At 47.4% G+C, this 26091-nt stretch overlaps 1 protein-coding gene across 5 annotated transcripts in view; it reads left to right on the top strand.

The window, feature by feature from the left end:
- Positions 1 to 26091, top strand: part of GOLGA5 (golgin A5) — an 800028-nt gene that overhangs the window by 300749 nt on the left and 473188 nt on the right. For all 5 annotated transcript variants that reach the window (XM_069637743.1, XM_069637746.1, XM_069637745.1 and 2 more), the window contains 3 exons: positions 353 to 476; positions 864 to 1067; positions 1358 to 1528. In XM_069637743.1, the coding sequence (XP_069493844.1) occupies positions 353 to 476; positions 864 to 1067; positions 1358 to 1528 (499 nt within the window). The remainder of the gene's footprint in view (positions 1 to 352; positions 477 to 863; positions 1068 to 1357; positions 1529 to 26091) is intronic.

Raw genomic sequence — 26091 nt, 5'->3', positions numbered from 1 at the left:
TCAGCCTGCCATCTTGGTCATGCCCCCGTGTTTGCTTTTTGTAGTATCCAATCCAATTGGTGATCCCCTCACCAAGAGAAAATGGACCTGGACCCAGTCCTAGATAACCGTCAGTGGATTGTGCCATATCCTGTGTACCAAATGAGTTACAAAACAAACTTGAATTATTAGATGAGTCATTAAATGTTAATTTACCATACCAGGTTATGTACTTAATATCTTTGAATCAGCAGACCCTACAAAAATTTACAGAATTTAGGAAAAAACCATGCTGTGTAGTTTCTTTCTTATCCTTTATTTTTCTGCATTTTAAACAATATCATAAATAGTACTCTAAATCCTTTTTTCTCAGAATATTGCAGGACCAAACAGAAGGAAGCAGTATGCACAGCCAGGCCTTACAAAGTATGCAGGAGAGACTTCGGGAATCAGAGAGCGCAGTGAAGCGGGAGCAAGAGAGCTACAAACAAATGCAGGTGAGAGGCAAAGGGAAATGACGCAGGTTATCTGTTGAACAGTGGGAGGTGCCCCAAGTGCATGAAGTTATTTTGTAATGAAAGTCTAGAAATGCAGGATTTATACAGAACAGGGATCAAGAAGAAAATTTGCATGCTTGAAGTGACATTGCGGCCCAAGATGGAGACTGTATACACATTTTGGGTTGGATGTTAAAACGCAGAGACAAGCTTAGTATATGGGAAAGGTTCCTGCAAAAATAGCACTTGACATTTTTGTGGAATATCGCATAAAACAGAGTACATTGGCTGAGGATGGCGTGGTCTGAGGGGCGGGACAAGGCAGCACGTTTAGCTGATTGTTAACACTGTCAAAAAGCATTGTTTTTTTTTATACCTTGCCACTAGAATGAGTTTACAACGCGCCTCAACAAGATGGAGGTAGAGCGTCAGACTTTAGTGGAAGCTTTGTCTACAGCAGAGAAGAAACACGCAGAGGAGAAGCGGAGAGGGGATGAGTTGAATCAGCAGGTGAAAATTCACAAAGCCAGTGTGGAGTCTGCCAAACAGGAGATGATTGATTACAAGCAAAAAGCCACTCGAATTCTTCAGGTGAGTACCGCTGCTGCTAATATTGTACTCCTAGCCAATTTTCTGTCATCACTGGTAAAATATTTTATTCCGTTAGGTTATTTCCACTGCTTTTGAAGTGCGGTTCACCATCCTCGATTGGTTCGGGAGAGCAGTTGAAAGTAGTTTGATTCTGGGTGTATTTCATTCTTTGTTGACCAACTTGCAGTTTTTGTCAGTTGTCACTTACACAAGCAAGCACATAATAAATTCAGTGTTTAGGAAATAGTGTGTTTAAAAAGTCTGAATATTTTTTTTTCCTTTTTATATAGTCAAAAGAGAAGCTGATTAACAGCTTGAAGGAAGGCTCTGGTATTGAGGGCCTGGACAGTCACATGTCTAATGCAATGGAACTGGAAGAAGTCAGGCATGAGCGTGACGCACAGAGAGAGGAAATCCAGAAACTAATGGGGCAGATACAACAACTCAGAGCAGAGCTCCAGGTAGAGTATCTCTCTTCACCCATCACTTAATCATTGTAGCTAAGCTGGAGTCATTAGGCAGATCATTTTGTGGTTACCTTCGCATTTACTGTACCGCTGAAAGATGTATAATTGTGATGCTTGCAAAAGACTCCCCTTTTGTAAGGGCTTCTTGTAGAAGTCTGTGGTGACTACCAGTGGGACAGGTCGACTCCTAAAGAGCACAAATGCTAGAACAGGACATGTTTTAAAACAATGTTGTTAGCCACTGTTAGGAAGGATTGCCATTTCATGTGTAATTTTCCCTCCAGTTGTGGACCTCCCAACGTTTTGCCATAGTCTGACTATACCAGAGGAGCCCAGCCTTCTGCTGCACTCCTCTGGGCTTTTCGCTCACTTTTTATGGGGAAACTGACATGCCCTTAAGGCAGTCATTAACTGGGAGACTTTGTTTCCCTTAGTACTTTCCAATGTTGCAACTTTTCTGCAACATGTAACAAGTGTGCAATGTACCTTCCAGTACAGTGCGTGTGGGTCTACTAGTAATTTCCAAAGGCCCTAGATACTCTCGAAGGATTTTTTAGGAGAAGTGCAGATGTGCCTCGGACAGGGCTGGTGGCAGCTTATCATTTTGTATATTTGTAACCCTTTCATGTAAGGTAAACCGCAATTTCTGCGTTTGGCACGAATAGGTGGCCTGGCTCCAAAATGGCCATGTCACGAGGTTCTTTGTACTGTCCTTTGGCCATCTTGCCCCTTCACCTTCCCCAGGTCGAGCCGACCCGGGTCAGTCTTTATTTGGGCATGCATTTTCCCACAAAGCGCCAAGCTTTCACTGGCTTCTGCATGCCTTGTGTGTGTGCCTCCAGTATGTGGGTGCGAACATCTGGTTCCAATACACATCCTGGATGCCAGAGAGTCTGGAGTGCTGTGAATGCCTGGGACCACCGTGGTCTGTGATTGCTCCAGGTATGGTATGCCTGAGCAGATCTCCCACTGGGTCCTCTTCGTTTTGGCACGAAGGAGATTCTGGATAAGAGAAGGCCCGAAACACCCACACAATGTCGATCTCTGGAGTTCACACTGAACGAAGGACAGGATCCAAGTATCCTGAATCTAAGAAGCTGAGTCGAGGAACCGCTGGTTACCCGCTAAGTTTGGCACCCTGAGCACGCTGTCGTCCCATGGGACCCCTCTGCATCTGGTCATCCTAGAAGGTCTGCAAAGGCGCTTCGACCCATTGGAATTGTGGGACCAACTATTCTCGGCACATTCATCAAACCCTGCATGTAAACTCTCTCAGAAGTGTCCTTGGGCCAACCAGTGGGCTGACCAGCTTATGCAGACTCTTTGCCCTGATACCACCATCGTTTTGAGGAGGCCCTCGAAACTTGGTACGTCGCTAGCTCTGTGTTCACAGCACTCTCACACCGAATTTCGTACACATTGCGTTCCCAGGTCTGGAGTAAAGTGAGTGCACCCGAACCGGGGTATACACGGTTACTGTGTCGTCCAGCCGTGGTGACGAATTTTGCAGGCGCGCGCTGCATTTGTGCCTTTGAAGCTTGCTTCAGTGAAACTGGCCTGATCCATCCACTAGGATCGGAGAAATCGCCACTGTCCCGTTTCGCAATCATCGCTGTATCTTCGTCGCCGAAAGCCGCACAGCCGCCAAATTGCCGCACTTGAACCTGCAACTGAAGTGGACTCGACTGCCGAAGTTTGGTCCGGAGTGCGCTGGGGGTCGGTGAATGATTGCAACCCTAACCGGTGGCTCATAGCGCCTTCATCCATTTTTTTACGCACAAGTGGCCCCTGAGGGCCCCTCTCCTTTCCAATGCTAGTATGAACTAGCGAACTATTCCCAACTCTTGGAATCAACTCTGCCCTCAAGTGGAGGCCCTCCTCGAATAGTGGGAACCTATTCTTTATCACCTCACCCACCTTCCTGAGCTGCTACAGACCCCTGAAGAGACCCCGTTTTGTCCATTTGAACAACCGCGTGCGCCAGCATTGCATGTACATTTGAGAAATAGGCTCCACTCTTCTTCGGGATTGGACTGCCTCTTAGTTAGGAGTGTGTTGGATGCAGAGGGGACTAAAGACTATTTGCCCTGCCTATTTCCTTCCCTTTTTAGGTTGTGGACCCATTTTGTGCATTAACCCTTTAGACCCCGTTGGTCTTGTATATATGTATTTAGATAGGAATGTGTTGGCTTAATAGTATTACTATGATTTGATTTGTGTGTTGAAACTCAAAGGCCTTCAAATAAATATATTTGTATTTTTAATATATATACACCTGACTGGAAGTGATTTGTAAGTGTCCTTTGCTGTGTGTGCTCATTGAGGTCTTTCAGTCACCTTAACCCCTCCTGAGGCCTAGTCTTGAACGCCGCCAAGCTATCTTGATTGGTCTGTCTTGTCCAGAAGGTTACCCTGTTACAGGAAACTAGGCTGGCCTCCTGAACCTCTGCCCACCAGGTCAGAGTTCAGAAATCCATCTTAACATCCACCACTTGTAATAGGTATTCAGATCACTGAGGTATGAGGTCAATCAGAGGGTAAAGTTGCAGTTCTGTTTTGTTTAGTGGTCTAAAATTGGCAGAATGCTATATTTTGTCCAGACTTCCATACGATGGTCCAGACTCTTCTTCACAACAGGCATCTTTTTATATCAAAGTTTAATGTCCCAGCAACCACTCTTGTTGAAGAGCTCTACTGTTCGAGTTCTAACATTGCCTTCATTGAGAACAAGCAGTTTCCTTAATACCACCACTGAGAGTTAGTCAAGATTTTTATAGCCAGGATCCCTAAAACCTAAACAATATGTCTTTCGGAAAGGAACTTCTGAAATTCAACTTAATAACCAGTTCGATTGCAGGATTATAAAACAATGTTCATTAACAAAGTCAACTGTAATTTCGGGCGGTACTGCTCGATAATTGCCTTGGTGCATGCCAAGTTCTCCCCATAATTGCCAAAAATGTGAGCCTGGGCAGATGCTGAAACATTGCTTGCTGTTAGTCCAAAATACAAACACCATCCATGGCTATGCTCTCATTAAAAGTGTTTCTTGAAGCTTGGAAACTCCTATTGCTTTGGTAGTGATCCTTTTCCTCACAAACATTTGCACAAACGGGTACTTTTTTCCGAAATCCCGTATATGTCTTGCTCAGGGGTCTCCGAGAATATGACACACCTCTTTATATTTTCTGGCATACATTTGGGGGCTGGTAGTAGATTTTCCTGCCCCCTTACATTTCCAGCATGTTTCCCTATGTTGTGATAGAAATATTATATACTGTGCCACCACCGGTGTGGTCTCAGATCGCAGTGGCTTGTCTAGAGGTTTGCAGATGGTTCATCCCCCTTGGGTATCAAGATCGTAGTTCGCAGTGGAAATGAAAAGGGACGTGTTAAAAGGGCCAGGGAAAGAAGGTACAGATAACATAGTGGGGCTTAAATAGATGTGGTGCGTATAGGTTGAAGTAAGAAGGAAAGTGTTTGTGGTAGCTTGCGTGCTTCTCCATCCAGGCAAGAAATAATACATTTCATGAGTGCCTTGGACGATATTCAATCTGAAAAAGTATAAGTGGTCAAATGCAGGATTTCATTAACGCAAAAGTCCTTTGTGCAGCAATGTTGTAACTCCCAAAAAGCATTTGTGGAAGATAGCAGTTTTTTTACTTTAGGGCCGTGGATGTACATGAGCTTCGGATGGTGCAGAAGAGCAGCCATCACTGTGGCAATGATGTGGGAACAGCAGCCATGCTAAGGGCTGAACACCGATTGGTTGTCAAGCGCACGGTTACCCATGTTGTACGTGATTAATAGGGACACAGCCCCTTTAAGAAGACACACACGCGAGGAAGCGGGAAGAGGGCGGAAGGGGAGGGGACAAGGGAAGAGGCAGTTACGTTGTAGAGGTGAATAAAGAAGGTTCATGACATGAGCGGCTCCATCTGTCTATTGAGTATGGACGTGTATGTATGGTGAGAGCCCCAACAACTGGCGACGAGGCCGACACAAACCTTCGTGTGACGGCAACAGATCGGGAGGGCCCGTCTGCCCAGCAGCTCAGGACGGCCTGTGCGCCCAGCAGTTTGAGTGGGCCGTGTGCCCTACGAGGGAGCAGAGGCCCATGTGCCCTGCAGCAGTGTAGAGGCCCGTGCGCCTTACGAGGGAGCGGAGCAGAGGCCTGTGCGCCTTACGACAAGGCAGAGGCCCGTGTGCCCTGCAGATCGAGACGAGCCTGAGCGCCCAGCCACCTGGAAAACACGACCTTGCGGGCCCGTGCGCCTGGCATCAACCAAGAGGCCTGTGTGCCTCTAGAGGGAAGGACCAGCGACTGCAGAGCCGCCTAACAGCGAAGAGAAGACCAAGCCTGCGGCACCCGTGACAGCGCAGCAGGCCCGGCTGCTCGGCCACTTCACCCCGTCAGCGGCAGCAGGAAGAGAGGAATCAACAGACCACGGCGGCTGCACCCCCAGTGAGTAATGTGTTCTGTCGGGGGTCGGGAAAGAAACGGTCACAAAGAAGGGAACACCCGTGTCTCCCACAAAGTGACATTAAAAAAAAAAGGAAAGGGGAATACATGTGTCTCCCACAAAGTGACAAAAAGAAAGCAAATAACATGTAGAACCTGAAACACATGACCTAGCAGCAGTAACCCCATGTCTCCTGCTCAGTGACATTCCAATAATTATAAGTGCAACAGTGGAAATAAAAGCCAAACCCTAGGGCCCAAGCATAAGTGCGACAGTGGAAATAGTGGTCGAACCCGAGGGCCAAGTAACCACACGGCTGGCCCCGCCCTACCAAACCAGCAAATAGTAGCTACCTACAAACAAAAGGACATATTGTGGCACACAAAACAAACAAAAGGACATATTTTGGCACACAAAACAAGTGACCACAGGGCCTCAGGACAGGGTTAAGACCGGCACCCACGTGACACCCAAACAACTATAGTATACACAGCGGCGCCATCATGTCTGCTCCAGATACGGCAGACGTCACTGCCCCGCCACCACTACCAGGTGCACCCTCCTCTCACGGCAGTTTGATGAGAAGACCCACGCCATTCACACTAAATCCAAATCACGATCAGGGTCAGCGATGGGAAGAGTGGGTAGAGTTCGAGGACTTCGTAGGTGCCATCGGCACACAAGAACCCCCCAATATACTCCGTATCTTCGCCAATGTTGCAGGGAGAGAAATTAAAAACATCATTCGCACGATTCCCCTACAGGACCGCACCACATATGCAAAATTACTACAAGCCATCAATGAGAAAATCGTCATCTCACCCAATCGTGACTATGAGCGGTACACTTTCAATCAATGTGGTCAACTCCCTCATGAATCCATAGGAGAATTCGTCATCCGCCTTCAGAGAAAGATAACGAAGTGCGACTTCGCCAACTTTAACAATGACCAGGCTATCGGGCTGCGCATAATAGAAGGGTGCATATCCTCAATGTTCAGGAAGCATCTCCTAAAAAAGCCCCTTTCCCTAAAAGAAGTACTGGACTTGGCCAGAGTTTATGAAAGAGTGGATGTCCAGGCCGCAGCTATCGAAAATCCCAAGAAGGGCGACATCGTTGCAGCAATGAGCCCCTATGCCCGATACCCAACCTCACAAAATAGAACAAACCCCAGATACTCGACTCAACGGACCCAGGGCGACCGTCAATGCTATCGCTGTGGGTTCGAGTACCCACACAGAGGGCCATGCCCCGCCATCGGCCAGCGCTGCCTAAGATGCAGGATGGAAAACCATTTCCAAGTGATGTGCAAAGAACAGCTCTCCGAGGGAAGCTCAACCCGCCAATGAACTGCTAGCCGCACAGCAGAGACACACGTGGAACAACAACAACGCGCCTTCGGAAGACATACAACATACCCCATGCATTCCTATCAACGACCGAACACTGTGAGGGCACTAGAAGGTCTCCAGATTGAACCAGACAGGAGAGATCATGAACTGTATGACATTCGCCAACGTGAACCACTGCAGACACCGGAACAAGGAGCGACATACATGAGGGACACCCTTTCACCTCATGACCAGGACATAGACCCATACACCAACTCCCCACCGAGACATCAGTTTGTGGAAGACAAACAAAATTACTACTTGCAAGATGGCTACGATGGGGAATACGTCTGACTCCTCAGCGTCGACGTTGAAGACGCCTCAGCTCCCAAAGTGACGGTACTAATGGGGAACACCAGGAACAAGTTTGTGGTCGACACGGGAGCGACGGTAAACGTCATGAATGAAGATCTGTACCGTGACATCGCCCCTCTGTATCCCCTTCGAGAATCCAGAACACACATCTTCCAATGGGGAGCAGCTCTACCCATGACATCAAAGGGACAATTCCAATGTGACCTCGCACACCGCAATCTCAGTGATATCCACGATCCACGTCATTAAGAGCCCATCCATAGGTCGCTGCCTCCTCAGCTACCGAACAGCCACTGCCCTGGCACTGATCGACCTGCATTATGACCGATCGGAAATAGAGGGACATCCCTCAACACCGGAAACCATCATGGCAGTAACAGGCCGACCCCTCGCAAAAGGAGACCTCAAACACCAATTCCCCAAACTATTTGAGGGAGTGGGAATGCTCAAGGACCTACCCAACAGACTACACATCAACCACATCACCACGCCGGTGCCACAACACCCCCATAAAGTGGGCTTCCAACTTCAGGAACAAGTGTCAAAGGAGATCCAGCTCCTCCTCCTCAACAATATCATGGAGAAGGCAGAAGGACCAACGCCATGGGTATCCCTAATAGTGATAGTGCCCAAAGACAATGGACGCCTCCGCATATGTGTTGATATGCGCATCCCAAATACTGCTATCCAGAGGGAGAGGCATCCAGGCCCAAGCCAGGAAGACATGCTTATCAGGTTAAATCAGGCGAGGTACTTCTCAAAACTAGATCTCAATCAGGGCTATCACCAGCTCGTCCTGGATCCAGACTCAAGACCCATCACCACCTTCGCAACCCATGACGGACTGTTTAGATACAAGAGACTAAACTTTGGCATATTGTCTGTGGCGGAGATTTTTCAGGAGACAATCAGACGCCTGATAGCATCTGAAATGAATGCCCTAAACTACAGTGATGATATTCTGATCTTTGGAAAGGATCAAGAACAGCACGACAATGCCCTAATAACTGTTTGCAAGATCCTCCAAGAAGCAGGATTGACACTAAATGAACTCAAATGTGACCTCAACAAGACCAGCCTCAAATTCTTCGGGCACATATTCTCCAACAAAGGAATAACAGCCGACCCGGATAAGATAAAGGCCATTACCGACCTCCAGGCCCCCAAGACAGCAGCAGAACTGCGCTCCTTCTTAGGCATGGCAGAATATTGTGCACGCTACCTCCTGAACTATGCCACAATCACTGACCTGCTCCGCACCCTCCTGAAGAAGGACCAACCCTTTGTCTGGGATGCACCATGCCAAGCGGCGTTCACGAACATAAAAGAAAGCCTCACCAACAACCGTAAGCTGGCATACTTTCATCCAGAGTGGCACACCATCATTACGGTAGATGCCAGTCCGGTAGGTCTCGGAGCCATCCTTGCCCATACCGACGCCAAAGATAACAACCGGCACTCAATGGTGGCATATGCCAGCCGCTCACTATCACACACAGAAAGGGCCTACTCACAAGCCGAGAGGGAAAGCCTGGCGGCAGTATGGGCCTGCGAGAAATATCACCACTTTATCATCGGCCGGAAGTTCACCCTCGTAACAGACCATTAGGCACTCCTCTCAATATTTGGCAACCCCTAAACCAAAATGCCACCCCGAATAGAGCGCTAGGGAATAAGACTACAAGAATAAGACTACGTGATCATTCACAAACCCGGGGGAGAAGCCAACCCGGCAGACTACCTGTCCAGGCACCCCACGATGAACAAAGACGACACCCTGGCCCATGAGGCCGCTGACTACATCTCCTACCTATCCTCAAATGCCATGACACCGACGATCTCAACTTCAACATTTGAGGAAAGAAGCAAGGCCGACCCTTACGATCAAAGCCGCCGTCTCCCTCACCCGCTCCAACAAATGGAGAGAGTTCCAAAAAAGTGGTAACGGAGGGGAGGAAGCAGACAAAGAGCTCGATCGACTAGCCAAAGTGCACGAAGAGCTAATAGCCACAGACCAAAGAATATTACTGCGCAGAAACAGACTGGTAGCTCCGAGTGACCTAAGGAAGACCCTGGTAACGCTAGTCCATGAGGGCCACAGGGGGATTGATACAGAAACTACGTCTGGTTTCCTTACAATGGACGTCATAATTGAGGACATGCTGATGCACTGCAGACCCTGCCAACTTGGGCAAAGGGGCCAACCACAACCCCCCTCCAACTAACCACACTTCCAACAAGGCCCTGGCAAAAAGTCGCGATGGACTTCTACGGACCCCTGGAAGAAGTAGGATACCTGCTAGTGATAATAGACGAATACTCAAGGTTCCCATTCATCAAGCAAATACCTTCGACATCATTCGCGGAAACAGCACCCATCGTATATGAACTATTCAGCGAGTGGGGCATCCCAAACATTGTCAAGACAGATAACGGATCCCCGTTCCAGGGTCGAGAATTTGCGAGATTCGCTGACCACTTAGGATTCCACCACGAGAAGATTACACCACTCTGGCCCCAAGCCAAATGGATGGTGGAACGGTTCATGGCCACCATCAAATTGACCAGACAGAAAGCGGTAGCAGAGCCGATGCCCCACATGCAAGCCATCTGCAGTATGCTCAGAAGCTACCGAAACACTCAGCATGATGCGACGGGAAAGCCACCGGCCGAACTCGGGGTGAGAAACCAACCCCGAACACGCATTCCCCGGTGGGAAGATTACACACCAGAAGAAGATGCGACCATCAGAGAAAGAGACGCCGAAAAGAAGAGGAAAGCCAAACAGTGGGCCGACAAAAGGAGGAGAGCGAAAGAACACCAACTAGAGGTAGTAAAAACTGTCCTAGTCCGACAAACTCAGCGTAAGAAGACACACGTGCTACAGCCCAGAGCCTCGGGTCATCACAGCCATCAAAGGACCCATGATCACGGCGACCGGAGAACCAGGGGACATCACCCGAAACTCTTCATTCTTTAAGAGACTATATCTAGAAGAGCCAGAGGCACAGGAGATAGCAGCTGAAGATCTAAGCGAAGAAGGCGAAACTGAACCCCAAGTGGAAACAACTGGTGAAAGCAGAGAATCCCCAGGGAGGCCTCTCAGAGCAATAAAGAGACCAGTGAGACTCATCAAACAGATGTGACTGGACTTTCATGTTAAGCACGGGGAGGTGTTGTACGTGATTAATAGGGACACAGTCCCTTTAAGAAGACCCACACACGGGGAAGCGGGAAGAGGGCGGAAGGGGAGGGGACAAGGGAAGAGGCAGTTACGTTGTAGAGGTGAATGAAGAAGGTTCATGGCATGAGCGGCTCCGTCTGTCTATTGAGTATGGACATGTATGTATGGTGAGAGCCCCAACAACCCATAAGGCTGTGCCAGAATGAGCCACCGTCCAGGACACGCATACGCCATCCTACACGCCTTTCATTTGGTCATGAAGTCTGTTATAGCTGCCTGAGAACTGGAAAAACGACTATGTGACTGCTGACTTTGCAGCTTAGCTACCGATAGGTGCAATGGAAAGCTACCAGTGAGGCGGAGGTCTGTATTACATAAGTAGGCTGAACAGTATTACATTGATATTGAATTGCCCTGTAAAGCCATGTCCTCAGGATGTACTGTTAGGAAGTACATTGTTAATGTAACAGACTGACTTTTCTATATGAGATTCATAATATACTGTTTCCCAACCCGTTCCTGCACAGCTGTATGTGTTACAGGGAAGGGATACCACATCTCAACCCTCGGTGTCCCACTTCACACCCGAAGACATCTCGCCTAGGTGATCCTCCCCTGCTGGTTCACCCCCAGGAACTGGATCCAATAACGGTGGCCGTGTCCTGGCCACCTGGACGACAGATCGCTGGGGACTAGTAAGTTTGATGGTTCCATGTCATTTCATCGTGGGGTGTTTTTTCGCTGGGTTTTTTACCGCGATTTTATTTTCGAAAAAACCCATCGACATTTTTTTTTTTTTTTTTTTGGGGCGAGGTTTTACCCCTCCAAGCCCCCCATTTTCTAAAAAATTAGATGGGTTTTAAAAAAAAAAATAGCAGGAAAAAACATCCCGCGACGAAAGGACGTCGTACCAGTTCAACACCCTTGGGTTTCTCACATTTGCCATCAGTAGAATAACTGGAGTAGTGTAATGGCATTGTGCATGAACCATGCAAGGATTAAATTAAGGCAGCTCTGGGGATATTGTCAAACTTTTATTTTTCTTGAAATTTCGACAAGAAAAGCAAAGGAACAATAGAGCAATGCATAGTCGAAATTCAATTTTTGGCATCCATAACAACAATGACCCACCCCAAACAAAACCAAACAAAAAATGGTTCCCAAAATTGAGCTCTCCATCTTAATGACCAATTTGTTACCAGTGTGTATGTATTAGCCTTAGCAAATGTATTGCGCCCTTCAGTTGTCAAAGCCCCAATGCTCAATAATTTCCCTTCTGTGCTATCTATTCCAAGGACACTTTTTAAAATAATTGTAGCCTATAAAGCATATGTTCTTTCTCCCAAACATAGTCTAAAAAGTGTGCCCAAGTTCGAATGTATTTAGGCTTAGGCATGGTGTCAGACATTAGCACAGAAATCCTTTCCATTGCTATAATCTCCCATACCTTCAGCCACCACTATGATATAATTGGCCCCTCCAGTGTTTTCCAAAACCTGGCTCGGGTTATTCTAGCTGCCATAAGCAGGTGGGATTTTAGTTCTGCCTAAATGACATAGCGGTAGCGTTCTGGCACGATATATCCTTTAATTTTGCCAAGATTTCCTTCCAGTATATTTGACTAGTCGGGCAACTCAACCACATATCGGCCATATTCCCTTTTTGACTGCAGTTATGCCAGCAGCAGTCTGAGCATTCAGGATGTACACTATGCAATATCTGTGGGATCAAATACCAGTGGTAGCACAGTTTAAGAGCCCTTTTTTTATCAGGGTGCACCTTGAGCTCTTATGCGCCATAGCAAGGCATACATTTGTTTAAAAAAAATGATTAGCAGAATTTCGTAATTCAACTTTTCTTGATTAGCAAACAAACTTATTTGATTAGCAATTGTGTACTAATATTTTGAATGTCACCAGAGGTTATTAGAGGTGACCTGGTCTATTGCCAAAGAGCTAGATGGCCAAATGCCAATCTAGATTATATACATATTTTTCTTTGGTCATGGTCCCTTGTAGAGGGCCTACTAAGTATTGATCAGTAGGACAATCCATAGTTGCATTACGAGCCCCACAATATCTAGAACCATTAGGGAACAGTGCTCCCCCTAAACGCAGTAGTAGTAGTTGTGATGCAAAGAGTAACTGGGAAACATTCCATGTTCCAACCGGTCCCTTGAGGAGGGAAGTGGGCTCAAGTCCATATCAATATGACGAAAGAGGTAATACTGATGATGTAGATTGAATGGGAGTGGGAGGGGGAAGTGTTGACCCGGGGGAGGCAGGGGAGGGAGTTCTCAATGGTGGCCTGGAATATTGCGGGACTAAATATACTAATGGACGACAAAGACTGGGTAACTTATGTGCAAGGTTTTAAAGTAATTGTAATTCAGGAAACATGGTGTTGGGCCCCGAAACATCTTCAAGGGTACCAAACATTCTTTGAGGCAGCAACAAAAGGGAAAAAGGGAAGACCAAGTGGTGGACTGCTATTTTGGATATACATGGGTCTGGGCTGGAGCCCTTAGGCAAAACACACACATTGTGCAGACTTGCAATGGCTATCGATCCGTACTGGGGATAAGGAACCACTAGATCTATTTAATATCTACACTTCCCTTAAAACTGGCTTGGAGACCCTCCATTCCCTAAGGGAGTGCTTCGAGTCAGCCTCAAGGATGATCACTAGGGGAGGAGGGGGTGGGTATGACTGTAGTAGCTGGAGACTTTAACATCCAGATCGAACCACTAGGGCTGCTGAACAATCTCTAGGAAGACCAGGATCTTGCCTGAGACATCCCGGATGCAATAATCCCGGCTCCAGCAAGGCTACATCACATTGCTGTGGAAACAACCTGTCTCAGTATCGGGTATTAATATCCCCAACAAAAATATTGCCGTAAATATGGCCGTTTGATTCGCCATAGGCGATATTTTTATTGGGGATATTATGTGGGAGCAGGAGTTGCAGGGGTGTCCCCCGCACATTAAAAAATGATGTGGGGATTGCGGGGGTGTCCCCCACAGGGTCCATTGTGAATTTCGCCACACAAATATGGCAATATTTTTGTATCGCCATATTTTTCCAGCTGAATTATCGCATCGAACCCCTGTCTCCTGTGTAGCCTAAACTTGAGAGCCTGCAATGGGCACTTTTTCAAAAATCAGCCAGCAAAAACAACATATACGGGCCATATCTGTTCATCGCTCATTGACTACATATTAGCAGCAGGGGTGCCTGGGCTAAGGTCATGGACTTTGAAATCAATCAAAGAACATAGAGTGACCATCCTCCCTGGTTTGTTCAATTTGGCAGTAGGGTACAAAAGGCAGTAAATCCCGAAGTACCAAGACATGAACACTCTCTACGGGTGGAAGGTCACGCTCGTAAATCAGTGAAGTGGCCAACGTTGAGGTTACAAAATGGGAAACAAGATCTATATAAATCAATTATAACTAACATAGAATCCTTCTGTAACCCTGAAATAGATGATTGCTTGGTGCTAGAGGCATTTGACGATACGAAAAAAGACCTACTACCTCATATTTCTTAGCAGAAGAGGCCAGTCAGGAAGAAAACACTGCAAAAAAGATGAGTGGTATGGCGAGTGCCTGTTGGCAAAAAAAGCAATTCTGGGTTGCATTAACACAGGGGGCAGTAGATAAAAATAGATAAAAATAAACTAGAACAGGTCAATTTTGTGTACAAAAAGCTGATTGCTACCAAAAATAATTACTATGTACAGGAAAAGTGGAAGGCAATGTCCAAGGCACTGCAAGATAAAAAAAATGTGCTATTTTGGCAGCTAGTAACATACAACAACCTGGGAGGAGAACAGACACTCAATTGTTGTATAGGCGCAGAGGAATGGCGATCTCATTTTGAGACCCTATATGGCGGTGAGGTGCAGATTGATCCTGTAGAGGTACTTTCTAAGGAAGCTGTCATTCCATGTGATGGTGCAGAGTGTGTGTCATTAGAGGATGTGGTGCAGGCAATTTCCACCCAAATAGGGGGGGAAGGCAGTAGGCCCAGACCTTATCCCAGCAGACTTATTAAAAGACGAAGTAACCATCTGGGCCCCGGTGTTGTGCAGGATATTCAACGCAATCATTAGGGAGGGTGTGATCCCAGAGTCCTGGCGCAGGGCCACTATAATCCCCATCTATAAAAAAAAAGTGGGAGGGAAGGTCCGGCCAATTACCGCCCAATATCCCTTTTGGACAGAACGGGTAAATTGTTTGGGAAACTGCAACTCTGGGCCAACAATAAGGCAATAAGGGCCATCCAGGCAGGATTTCGGAAAAATAGGGACCAATAGAGCATTGATTTCTATTGTATATGCTTATTCAGAAATAAACAGTGCTGAAGCACATGACATTGTATGCTGTGTTCCTCAATTTGAGGAAAGCTTTTGATTCCGTCTCCAGAGGAAAACTCTGGAAGATACTGTCCCTACGTAAAGCCCCGGCCCACCTGATCAGACTCATTAGGCTCCTTTATACAGATAATAAAGCCTAAGTGTGATATGTGTTAGGAGGGGAATTGACTGAGGATTTTAATGTTACAAGGGGGGATCTGCCAGAGTTGCCCAATGGCTCCCATCCTATTCAATCAATATATCCAGGAAATTATAGTCACTCTCCTCTCAGAATGCCAGGACTGCCCCAAACTAGATGAGGATAAAACACCTGCCCTATTCTAAGCTGATGATGCAGTAATCCTTGCAACAGCACTGCAAGGGTTGGCATTATTATTGCATTGTTATGCGGAAGTGTGAGGAATTGGAGCTGCACCTGAACACTGATAAGACAAAATCAATGGTGTTTAGGCCCAGGTTTGCAAAAAATAGATCTATAACTCTGGGGGTGAAGGGAAACCAAATAGAGTAGGTAAATTATTTTGACTATTTGGGGATCCGGCTTCAAGAGACTGAAGGGTGGTTGCCCAAGTGAACCATTCTGCAACCACCCTCGATAAGTTTGGGCTGTCTATAGTTGCATGCCATGCAGGGCACAGTGGTGGTGCTATCTCCCCAGCACTAGACCTGCATGGGAAACAGGCAGTTGCTGCCACATTATACGGGGCTGAACTATGGGGGCATGGTAATGTGGAAAAACTGTCTATTATTGAGGCCAACTTCCTGAATAAACGTGTCCTTTTAGACAAAAGTACCCCAACTGCATTGTTGCTTCTGGAGCTAGAGGTAACCCTGATGGCTTCTCTTGCATCACTCGGCCTGAGTCTTTTCTGTCTGAGACTTTGGAATCAAGAGGGTCTGGTGAAATATAAAGAAGCATTGTGCCATGTAATGTCTCTGGAGGGAGGGGAATCCCTAGAGTGGGTTCGCCATGTAAAGAAGACGCTTCAGGAATTGGATGGTGTTAACCTATGGGCTAACCCTCAAAACTAGTTGCTTGGCATTAGAAAGGAGCTAAGGTCATGTGCTACTGAAAAAGCTAGGGAAGGATTGCTGGTCAGCGCAAGGAGGTTAAAACTGGGCCCTGCATATCTCGATCTTTGGTCTCCGGGTAGGAAATTCTACCAAGATTATATCTCTCCGCCCTATGAGAAATCTCTCTATATGCAAGTGAGATTGGGGACCCTCCAAGTGGCAAGTTTTACGGGCAACTCGAAAGAATGGAATTCTGATAAGTGTATACTGTGCGAGAAGGTAGTAGAAACTATGACACATTTTATGTTTCTATGCGAGAAAACAAAATATTTGAGGAAGGTGAATCTGAAGCCTGTATTGAGAGAAGCTGGATTGAGATATACCATAACAGCAATGAGATTCCTAAAACAAAGCACTCGCCAAGCTGTTGTTTTTTGCAGTGGCTAACTACACCCACAGATCTTGGCTGTTAAAGAGGAAGCTAATCAATTTGCATTTGCAATATAATTGAATTGATTGAAAGCGTAGAGGCTTCGAGCAGGACTCTCCTCTCTGGGATGCACTTTAAAGTTGTGCAATATGTTTTATTTCAGTGCCAAAATTGAATTGACTGAAATACCATGATCTGTTTATATTAAATGTATTGTGTATTGCTTGGATTAATGTTTTATGTAATGACGAAGATTTTTTTATGTCGAATAAAAGTATGTTCTTTTTGTGATTTTTTTTAAAAACCTTTATTTTTGTCGGCAGAGGCATACAGCAAACACATACATCAGAGCAAGCAGTACATTCAGCGTACACATGGAAGAATACAGTAATTGAAAAATCGGTTTTACAACAGGTGGGGGAGCAGTAAATTGTGATATACCACAAGGTGTAAACATGTCATTGTGAGGTCAGAGAAGAGCCACTCTTGGAAGAGCTCTCCTCTTGGCTGTGAAGGTAGCTATTGAAAGCAGTTCAAATGTTGTTAGGGTGTGAGCGAATAGGAAGCATGTTAAGGTACTCTTCTTCACAGTTTCAAGACCAGGTAAGCAGATTTAACCACTTCTGAAATGTAGGGGGAGAGGGACTCTTCCAACTTTGAAGAACGCATTTCTTGGCCACTATACAACTTATATTTAAAAATTTGGCAATACATTTAGCCCCGTCAGCCTTCCACACCCCAAACAGGACTCCCATCGGGTCAGGGTCAATAATAGTGTCGCTGATCTCAGATAATGTCCCTAGAATTTTTTCCCAGAATTCCGCCAGCTTTGGGCATTCCCAGAACATATGTAGATGGTCCGCGTTCTCCGCCTTACAGCGAGGGCAGGATTGCGGGATGGTACGAGCAAATTTAAAGATCCGGAGAGGGGTGTAGTACAGCCTATTCAACAATTTGTATTGTATGGCTCGGTAGCAAAAATTGAGGGAGACTCTATTAGTATGCAAACACATTTTCCCCCATAGGTGGTCAGAAACCTCCAAGCCCAACTCATTTGCCCATTCATCACGCACCCTCGTGGGTCAGGCCGGGGCACTCATCAGTAACAGTTTGTATAATGAAGAGACAACACCACGGGCTCCACCTGAGTTAGCAATGTATGCAATTCCTGGGGAGTCCGGGGGCTCATTGGGGAAACCCGGCCAGGCGGCCCAGAAGGCAGCACGAAGCCTATAGAACTGCAGAAGTTCCAGTGCCGACCCTGAATGACCCGGCTTCCATGTCTGTGGGGTTATGAACTGGCCATCGGGATAGAAGTCTGTTACTGCGTGATAGCCCAGGGTTCCCCAGTGTCGCGCCAGGGCCATGTGATGTGTAGGCTCCAGCCCAGGGAACCTCCAGACAGGGAGCCACTTGTAGTAGGGGTGCTGTTCAGCCGTGGTACTAAATAATCGGCCACAGGCACACACAATGGTTCTGACTGGATCGATGGACGAGCCAGGTACATACTGCTTGTGTAATATTAGTGTCATTACATTTATGTCTGCTGCTGCAAGGATCTACAGCTTGACATGAGGCGAGGAGGAGACCCAGGAGACCAGTAGGAGGCGTATGGAGTCTGTGCCGCCAACCAATACAGCGTCAGGTCAGGGGCGGTAAATCCCCCTCTTTCGTATGGGAGCGTCATATCTGACCATTTTTGCGCACAGCACCAGAGTGCCACAGGAATTGCGCGCACAGTTTGTGCAATCCTGTAAAGTATTCCCCCCCTGGCCAGATAGGTATGTTACGAAATGTGTACAATAACTTGGGAAGCAATACCATCTTGATGAGTGAAAGCTTCCCAGCGAGTGACAATGAGAGGGAGCGCCAAAGTGCCATTTTGGCCTCGGCTAGGTGCCAGCTAGCAATGTGTCTTTGGTTAGGGACACCTGGACCCCCAGGTGCTTAATCCCGCCGGTGACCAGCGGAGTGGGTTTTCAGTGGCAGGTTGTTGAGTGGAACTAGTGAGAGGGAAGACCTCAGATTTGGAGTAATTGATTGTGAATCCGGAGTGGGTGCCTATGCGAGTAATGTCACGCAGAATTGGATTGAGGTGGGTAGCGGGGTCCCTGATGAACAGTAATGCATCATCTGTATAGAGGGATATAATCTCGGGGGTGTCTTTCAGACGTATCCCCTTGCGAGAGTGGCGTGCTCTGGTGTGATCTGCCATTGGCTCTATCACCAGGGCGAAGAGAATCGGGGAGAATGGGCAGCCCTGTCAGGTGCCTCTGAAGAGCGGGATCAGAGTGGACGTCAGGGAGTTGACTCGGACCCTTGCCACTGGAGAGGTATATAATAATTTAATGTATCTAATCATGTTGGGGCCAATGCCCATTGTATCCAGCACCAACCACATGTACTTCCAGGATACCATATCAAATGCTTTTTGAGCATCAAGGGTGATCGCAACCGCATTCGAGTCCTGATCGATTCGTGCCAAGACGTTGAGCAGCCTCCTAATGTTGTGGGAAGTGGATCTCCCAGGTACAAAGCCTGCCTGATTCTCATGGACCATGTATGTCATAACTGGGAGGAAGCGGTTCGCTATTACTTTGGCGAAGATCTTAGTGTCCAGATTCATGAGCGAGAGGGGCCTGTAAGAGCCGCACTCATCACTAGGTTTACCAGGTTTAAGTAGCACCGTTATGACCGCCTCACGCAATGTTGGGGGGAGGGCAGACACCCGGAGTGACTCGTCCCATACCTCCAGTAGCTTGGGGGCCAGTATAGCTATGTGTTCCTGATAGAATCCGGCCATGCGCCCTTCGGGGCCCGACGCCTTACCTTTAGGGAGATTCGATATGGCATCAACTATTTCGTCTAGTAGGATCGGAGAGTCTAGTTGGTTCCCGGTTGCGGGGGAGATACATGTCCTGGGTATCTGTTCAAGGAGATCCCTCATATGTCGTTCACTATGTTTGGGGGGTTGGGAATAGAGTTCTGTATAAAAGTCAGTGGAGATGTCCAGTATCTGCTGGTCAGACCACTGCGCCACGCCCCGACCGTCCTTAACACAAGTAATCTGGGCCTGACCCCACTCTCCCCTAGTTAATGTAGCCAATGTTTTGCTGGGTCTATCGCCCTCTCCATACCTCCGTGCAGCCTGTGGACGGCTAAAATATTGGACCTCCCTGGTGGCGTGTTCGTTAAAGGATTGAAGTTCCTCGCTAATTAGGGCAAGGGTGGCAGGGTCGACCGATGTTGGATGTTCCCGCTCCAGCTCTCGTAGTCTGGACTAGGAGCGGCTGAGGGCTGCTCTTATTGTCTTTAGTACTCCTGCCTCCTTACATATGGACATTCCTCTGATGTAGGCTTTGAAAGCGTCCCAGTGGACACCAATGCTAGTGGCCTGAGGAGTGTTGCGCTCAAAATAGGACTCGATGTCCGCTAGGATGTCGGCCTTAAACACAATGTCTCGTAGGGCGGCGGACTTGAATCAGCATGTGTTCAATGTTGGGGCAGGTACCCCCAATTCCAGCGATAGGGTGATTGGGGCATGGTCTAAAAGGGTACGGGTAAGTATTTGCGCTTCCCCTCCCTTCCCATCATTCCGCTTGACACCAGGAACAGATACATTTTGGAGGAGCTATCATGAACGGAGGAGTAATGGGTGTATTCCTGTAATTGCTGGTGTAGTATCCTCCAAACGTCTCAGATGTCAAGTGTTGCGCCATGTACCAGCAGCCTGCGTGCTGCGCCCGACAGTGGTCTGGGAGCGGTCCCAGTTCTGTCCAGCTTAGTGTCTAATATAAAATTCATATCTCCTCCCCAGATGATCTGGACCCCCACATATCCCAGCAGTATAGATGCCACCGAGTCCACAAAGTCGGGCGAGTCCACGTTGGGACCATATGTGTTCACTAAAAGGTATTCTCTGTCAGTAATTGTGCAGTGTAGTATAACGTATCTACCCTCGGGTCAATGTAGCTCTTGTGTAGTACGAATTTGACGGATTTATGAATCATTGTCAGCACACCTCTGGCCCAAGTAGAATAGGAAGTAGAATATCTGTTGGGAACCATGACGGTGCCATACTCATTGCCAGGGGGCCTTTAGAGTGCGTTTCTTGTAGAAATATTTTGTAATCATGCCTGTGAGCATAGGCCATGATTTTCCGGGCCTTAGTGTGATTACTCAAACCCTGGATATTCCAGGACATTACGGTAGTGGGCATTTCATTTGTCTAGGGCACATCCCAGCACTGTTGTCGTAGAATGTGTTTACAGCCAATATTGCCACTCTCAGGTCGCCCTGATGCAGCGCGTTAGCTGCCTCAGCCCTCCATCGTTGGATACACAAGGATAGTAATGTGTTGTGCTGTCCCACCACTGGAGTAGTGATGAGTGGTAGTGGCAGAGATTTGCTATCTACTAGTCCAGCAGCTCTTGATCGTTGAGAAAATGAGGTTGTGGGCCCTCAGGCAGTCAAGCACAGAAGCTGATGGGGCCCAGGGCCCTGCCAGACCTGCCAAGCCTCAGTAGATATTGGGGCCCAGGGGGCCAGGTGTAGCAACACCCCGCACAGTCCAGTCCAGTCAGCAGGGGCCAGATATTGATGAGGCAGGCCAAGTCTCCACTCAGCCTGCACACACCCCAATGGAACAGGCAGTTGCCGAGCTGGGCTTACGCCAGGGAAGGAGTAATGATGAATATAGGACCAGCGGGGGAGTCGGCCGCACAGGTAGCAATTGTGGCCCAGAGTTAATCCCCCCAAGCGCCTCAACTGCCCCGCGATTGCGCACGTCCCAGCTCGCGGGGTGCGACCTCCAGCAGGGTGTTGTTAGTAATCCGGGTCAGTTTGAGACAATGGTGCCGACGGGGACCGCTGATATAACTGGATTCGTGTCTATTCCACACGGAGCTCTGTGGCTAGGCAGCCATTTTCAGGCTGCTCAACAGCGCGCCCCCCCGAATAAAAGTATGTTGACTGGCAGTTTCATAAATCAAAAAAGTTTGCAATGTTAAAGGAAAATCATAGCCTGAAACTAAGTGCGTAGTATGGTGTTGCAGCAGGCAGAGTAATTTTGAACGTCAAGTGAGCAAGATGAATCTTGCCTGTTATTGAGAGCATTAAATACCACTTTGGGGGAGGGCAGGGCCGCTAAAGGCTGTGAAGCGCGAGCATGGTAGGTTCAAGCGCATCATTCCAGCCCTGCGCACCCATGAAAGCAGTAGTCATCACTGTTAGCAATCAGATCGGCCATTTGGGGTACCAATGTTTTTTTGTTTGTTTTTGAGGGAACCAGGCTTTGTGCAATTCACGCTTCCCTTAAAAAGAAATTACACATATGCCTGCAATTGGAAATAACTATTTTACAGGACCTCAAGGTGCGCCGTGATGTGGGCACGGGGTTGAGGTGTTGCACTCCAGTGGAGACTCGGCCTGGGGCACCACCTCTAAGGGCAGGGTGACGGCTAGGCAGAGATGGCGTGGGCTGGCATGAAATGCGGGCAGCTACTTGGAGATTTTGTTTGGCAGATTTCTCCCGCTGGTGCTAATATAGAATGCAATCAACATCGTAGAGCAAAATGAGCTCTGGAGTCTAACTATAGCATTATGGTATTGCAGTAGATCTGTAGGTGTACAGACTGGATGAAACTATTGATCACTACGTTGTGTAAATATCTAGTTAGCTTTGTGTATTCATTATGTAAGAGGAAAGAAATTCATAAGCATAGTGAATGGTGTAGTAGGCATGGAACTGGGCAAACAAGATGGAATATTGTAGTTTGCCGCCATCTCACTTTCAGGCTAGCGGACCGTTAGGTAAGATTTTCATATCAGTGCTAAATCTTCCTGACCTGTGTGAACCCCAGAACCTTTTGCTGGACTGGTAGATTATTTTTCCCTATACCTCAGTGAGTGGTATAAGGAAAGCATGGTATCAGACAGTGAAGACATACACAAGTGATTACAGTTCAAGGTTGTTTATTGAACTTCAATGGGTTGGTTGAACGCCTTTCTAAACCGACATCTAAGGATGGGAGCAAGCTACGACCATAAAATAATAATAATGCAGTCCTAGTGGAGCCTTTGTCAAAATAAAAGGGCCTATACTAATAAACCTATTGCCAATGCTTACAAATGTTGTGAGACAACAATGTATGCAGAAAGAAAAGTGTTCAAGAAATGATATGTCAGGATAGTTGAGCAGTTGGCTTCCCTTCTCCATGTTTTCAGCACGGGACAAGGCGGCATGCTCGAGCTTCGCATACACTATGGCTTCTCTGACATGAGGATATAGTGCAAAGTGTAGGTATCGGGGCCTTATGTGGCAAAGTCTCTTTCCAAATAAAAGGTTTCTTGTTGTAGAAGCCTGACATAACAAAACAATCACCAAAGTTCCTTTCTTATCAGGATTTTTAGAGTTCACATTTGGTCTTCCTCGTTCAGGCTCGGGCCCCCTAAACACAATGTTCACAATTGGTCGCCCTTGTTTGGGCTCAGACCCTTTATTACACAATGTTCACAATGGGTCTCCCTTGATTGGGCACTGACACCTTTTGTATGAAGAATCGAAGACATTCGATTGCGCGAAGATTTTTGCTTAAATTGTTGCAGGACCACTTCGATTCACTTAATTCCTCATTCTCATTCTTTTTCTTTCTTTTCTTGCATTTCTTGGCTGGATACCTAACAGAGACCTTCGATTGAGCACACTCGCAGTGCTGGACCACTCTGTTACTGGTATCATATCTTTCTTCTGAGTTCAAACATCCATCAGCAATTAAGCTTTCCTTGCGTCTTTCATCACACGCGTTACCAATCTTCGTTCTTGCGCTCTTTATACTATGTTGCTGCTTGCAACCTTGACTTCAACACAGGCTGGCTTGCATCGGTCTTCCCAACTCACCGGCTACGTTGATCTCTCAGGCGCTGCTTTGTTCTTGGAGCCAAGGACGGTGCCACGGCGGCTGCTGCTCCTCCCCGACTCGATCAGCCATACAGGAGGGCCCCGGGCATCACCGACACAAAGTGCAGGATTCTTCAGTCTGGTTTCCTGACCTTGCACTCTTTAATCTGAAAGATTTAGAAAGTCACAGTTTCTTGCCAGAAAGGTCATGGGTATCTCCCTCCTTGTGCACCCTTCTAGGTTTGCTGTCTTTCTCCCCTCGTTCAGCTGCCATCTGAAAAAATGCTATTCCTTTGTGTGCTTTGCTTCGCTCAGAGTGTGCTCTCGTGCTCCGGCCTTTTATCTGTGTGGGGTAGTTTAATGGAAGTCAGGTGTGAGTGGTTACCAGTAATTGTCTGACCTTGCCTGACCATAGTAGCGGGAAATGTCAGGTACAATGCTCGGGTGTGAGTTTGTTTTTTCTCAGAGGGGGCTGTCCGTGTGAAAGTGTTTGTGAAGGGAAAGTGGGTGGGGTAAAGATCCCAAGTTCCCTACTGGGTAGGAAGGGGTAAAGGTGTTGCAGGGAAGGGGATTCTGCGTCTCGCCATCAGGTGTCCCACTCTCACTCCCAGAAGACCCCTCACCCAGGTGATCCTCGCGCACTGGTCCATCGCCAGGGTCTGGATCCAAAGGCGTTGGCCGTGCTCTGGCCACCTGAGAGAGAGAGACCCCCAGGGACTAGCGGGTGAGACACCTTCTGGTTTCTCGCAGTGGGAACCTTTTTCCACACTCAGAATCGTTTGCTCTTATTATGGGTGTAATTTCTAAGACTCTCCATAGTGTCTTTTAAAAGTTATCCTCTTTGACAACTTGTTGGCAATAAGTGCCTATTGTTTCTGGGTTGCCCTAGGTGCTTGCCTTTTAACTTTCTCTGGCTAACCGTGTGCAAACTACTGTTCCCAAGGGTAGAAAGGATCTTTGGATCCCTTTTACATTTTATTAAGTGAGACCAGCACCCCCCATCTTACGTGTAGTGCTGGGGAGATACTGATTATCCCATTTCTCATTTTAAATATAACATTTGTTACAAGGGCAAACTTACCTTAATGGCTGGTGGCAGTGAAAGTTTCTTGTCCTTTCCCTGACCTCCAGGGTGGGAAATTCCTGTGTGTTTTTTTCTTCGGCGGGACTCCTGTGGACTCCTCCCCTTGCTCCAGAGTGTCTGTGAAGGCAGGAAGCAAGGGAGGAGTCCAAATCTCTGCAGCCCTTTATCTTACAGCCTGTCGTGAGAATCAAGTTCAAACTGGAAGGCTGGCTGTCCTGAAAGGACTGCCAACCTCCCACGTTTGAATGTTGCATGGCTGTTTGATTGGCTGGGTTCCTACATAAAAGTCAGATCCTGGAAGCTGAAGAGGTAGTCGACCACTGGAACCAAAACCGAAGAGGAAGATATAGAAACCACAGCTGAGACGATTTCCAGTGAACTGAGAGCCTACTGTGTAACCACAGCCTGCTCTAGCCCTTCCTTCCAATCGACCTGGGGATCCTGAAACAGAAGACCCCGACCCAGAGCCTGGTGAAACCCACTAGACTCAAGAAAACCTGAATTTTGAGCCATCCCACGTTGTGCTGCGACCTTGCGGGGCTGCAATACCCCAATACCCTGGGACCTCAGGCCATTGTGCAGAGCACAGTCTTCCGAACCCTGAATCTCGCTGAAACTTTGTTGGCCTGCTGGATCTCCAGAGGCACGATTCAGGTCCGGAAAGTCCCCTCACCAGAGTGCTGGACCTTGCAAACGACGAGAATTCGACCAGCGATATTCTGTCTTCTTCTGTGCTCCTGAAAATGTGCCAAATCCGCAGAGCCGGATCCCGCCATGAGAAAACTCTTGCCTGGAGCCTTCTCCTGTGATCCCTGTTTCCTGCAAAAGTCCTTCTAAAGTCCTGTCTTCTTATCAAATGAATCCATAGACCTGGTTTTTGGCTGCATATCCTGAAGTCTTCCTGCTGCAACTCTTCTTCTGTACTGAGGTACTCTTTTGGCTGGGGTATTTTACCTACCTTAAGCCTTTGTGAAGTCTGTATAGCTTTGGTTTTTTTTCTGTGATTGGGAGGCCACTCATCCAGTTCACGCAGGCCCACTGCAGAATCTGCCTAGGGTGTCTTCTCTGAAGTTCCTAGACCCACAACTAACTTTATAGTGAAATACTTACTCATTTGAACAGTCTTCCTCTGGAACTCTGACTTTGCCTGCAACTGAACCCTATCTCACCCTTCCTGCAGCTGGCACCTAGACCACTAGGGTCCCTCTACTGCCTCTGATTGAACTCGTGCTATAGAATAAGGGAAGGACTGGATAAGAAAAGGTTTCTGCCTTGAAAAGAATAACAAGTGTGCAAACGTTACTTACTGGTAAAAGAAGTTGGTTGGTAACTGTAACTCCGAGAGTGAGCAGTTACAAAAGTGCTTACTTACCTTGAATGTGTGTTTCACTATTCTG

This window comes from Ambystoma mexicanum, chromosome 14, assembly GCF_040938575.1.
Source record: "Ambystoma mexicanum isolate Mex_15411 chromosome 14, UKY_AmexF1_1, whole genome shotgun sequence".
Lineage (NCBI taxonomy): Eukaryota > Metazoa > Chordata > Amphibia > Caudata > Ambystomatidae > Ambystoma > Ambystoma mexicanum.
The sequence above is the reverse complement of the archived record's forward strand: the minus strand, read 5'-3'. Positions and strand labels throughout refer to the sequence as shown.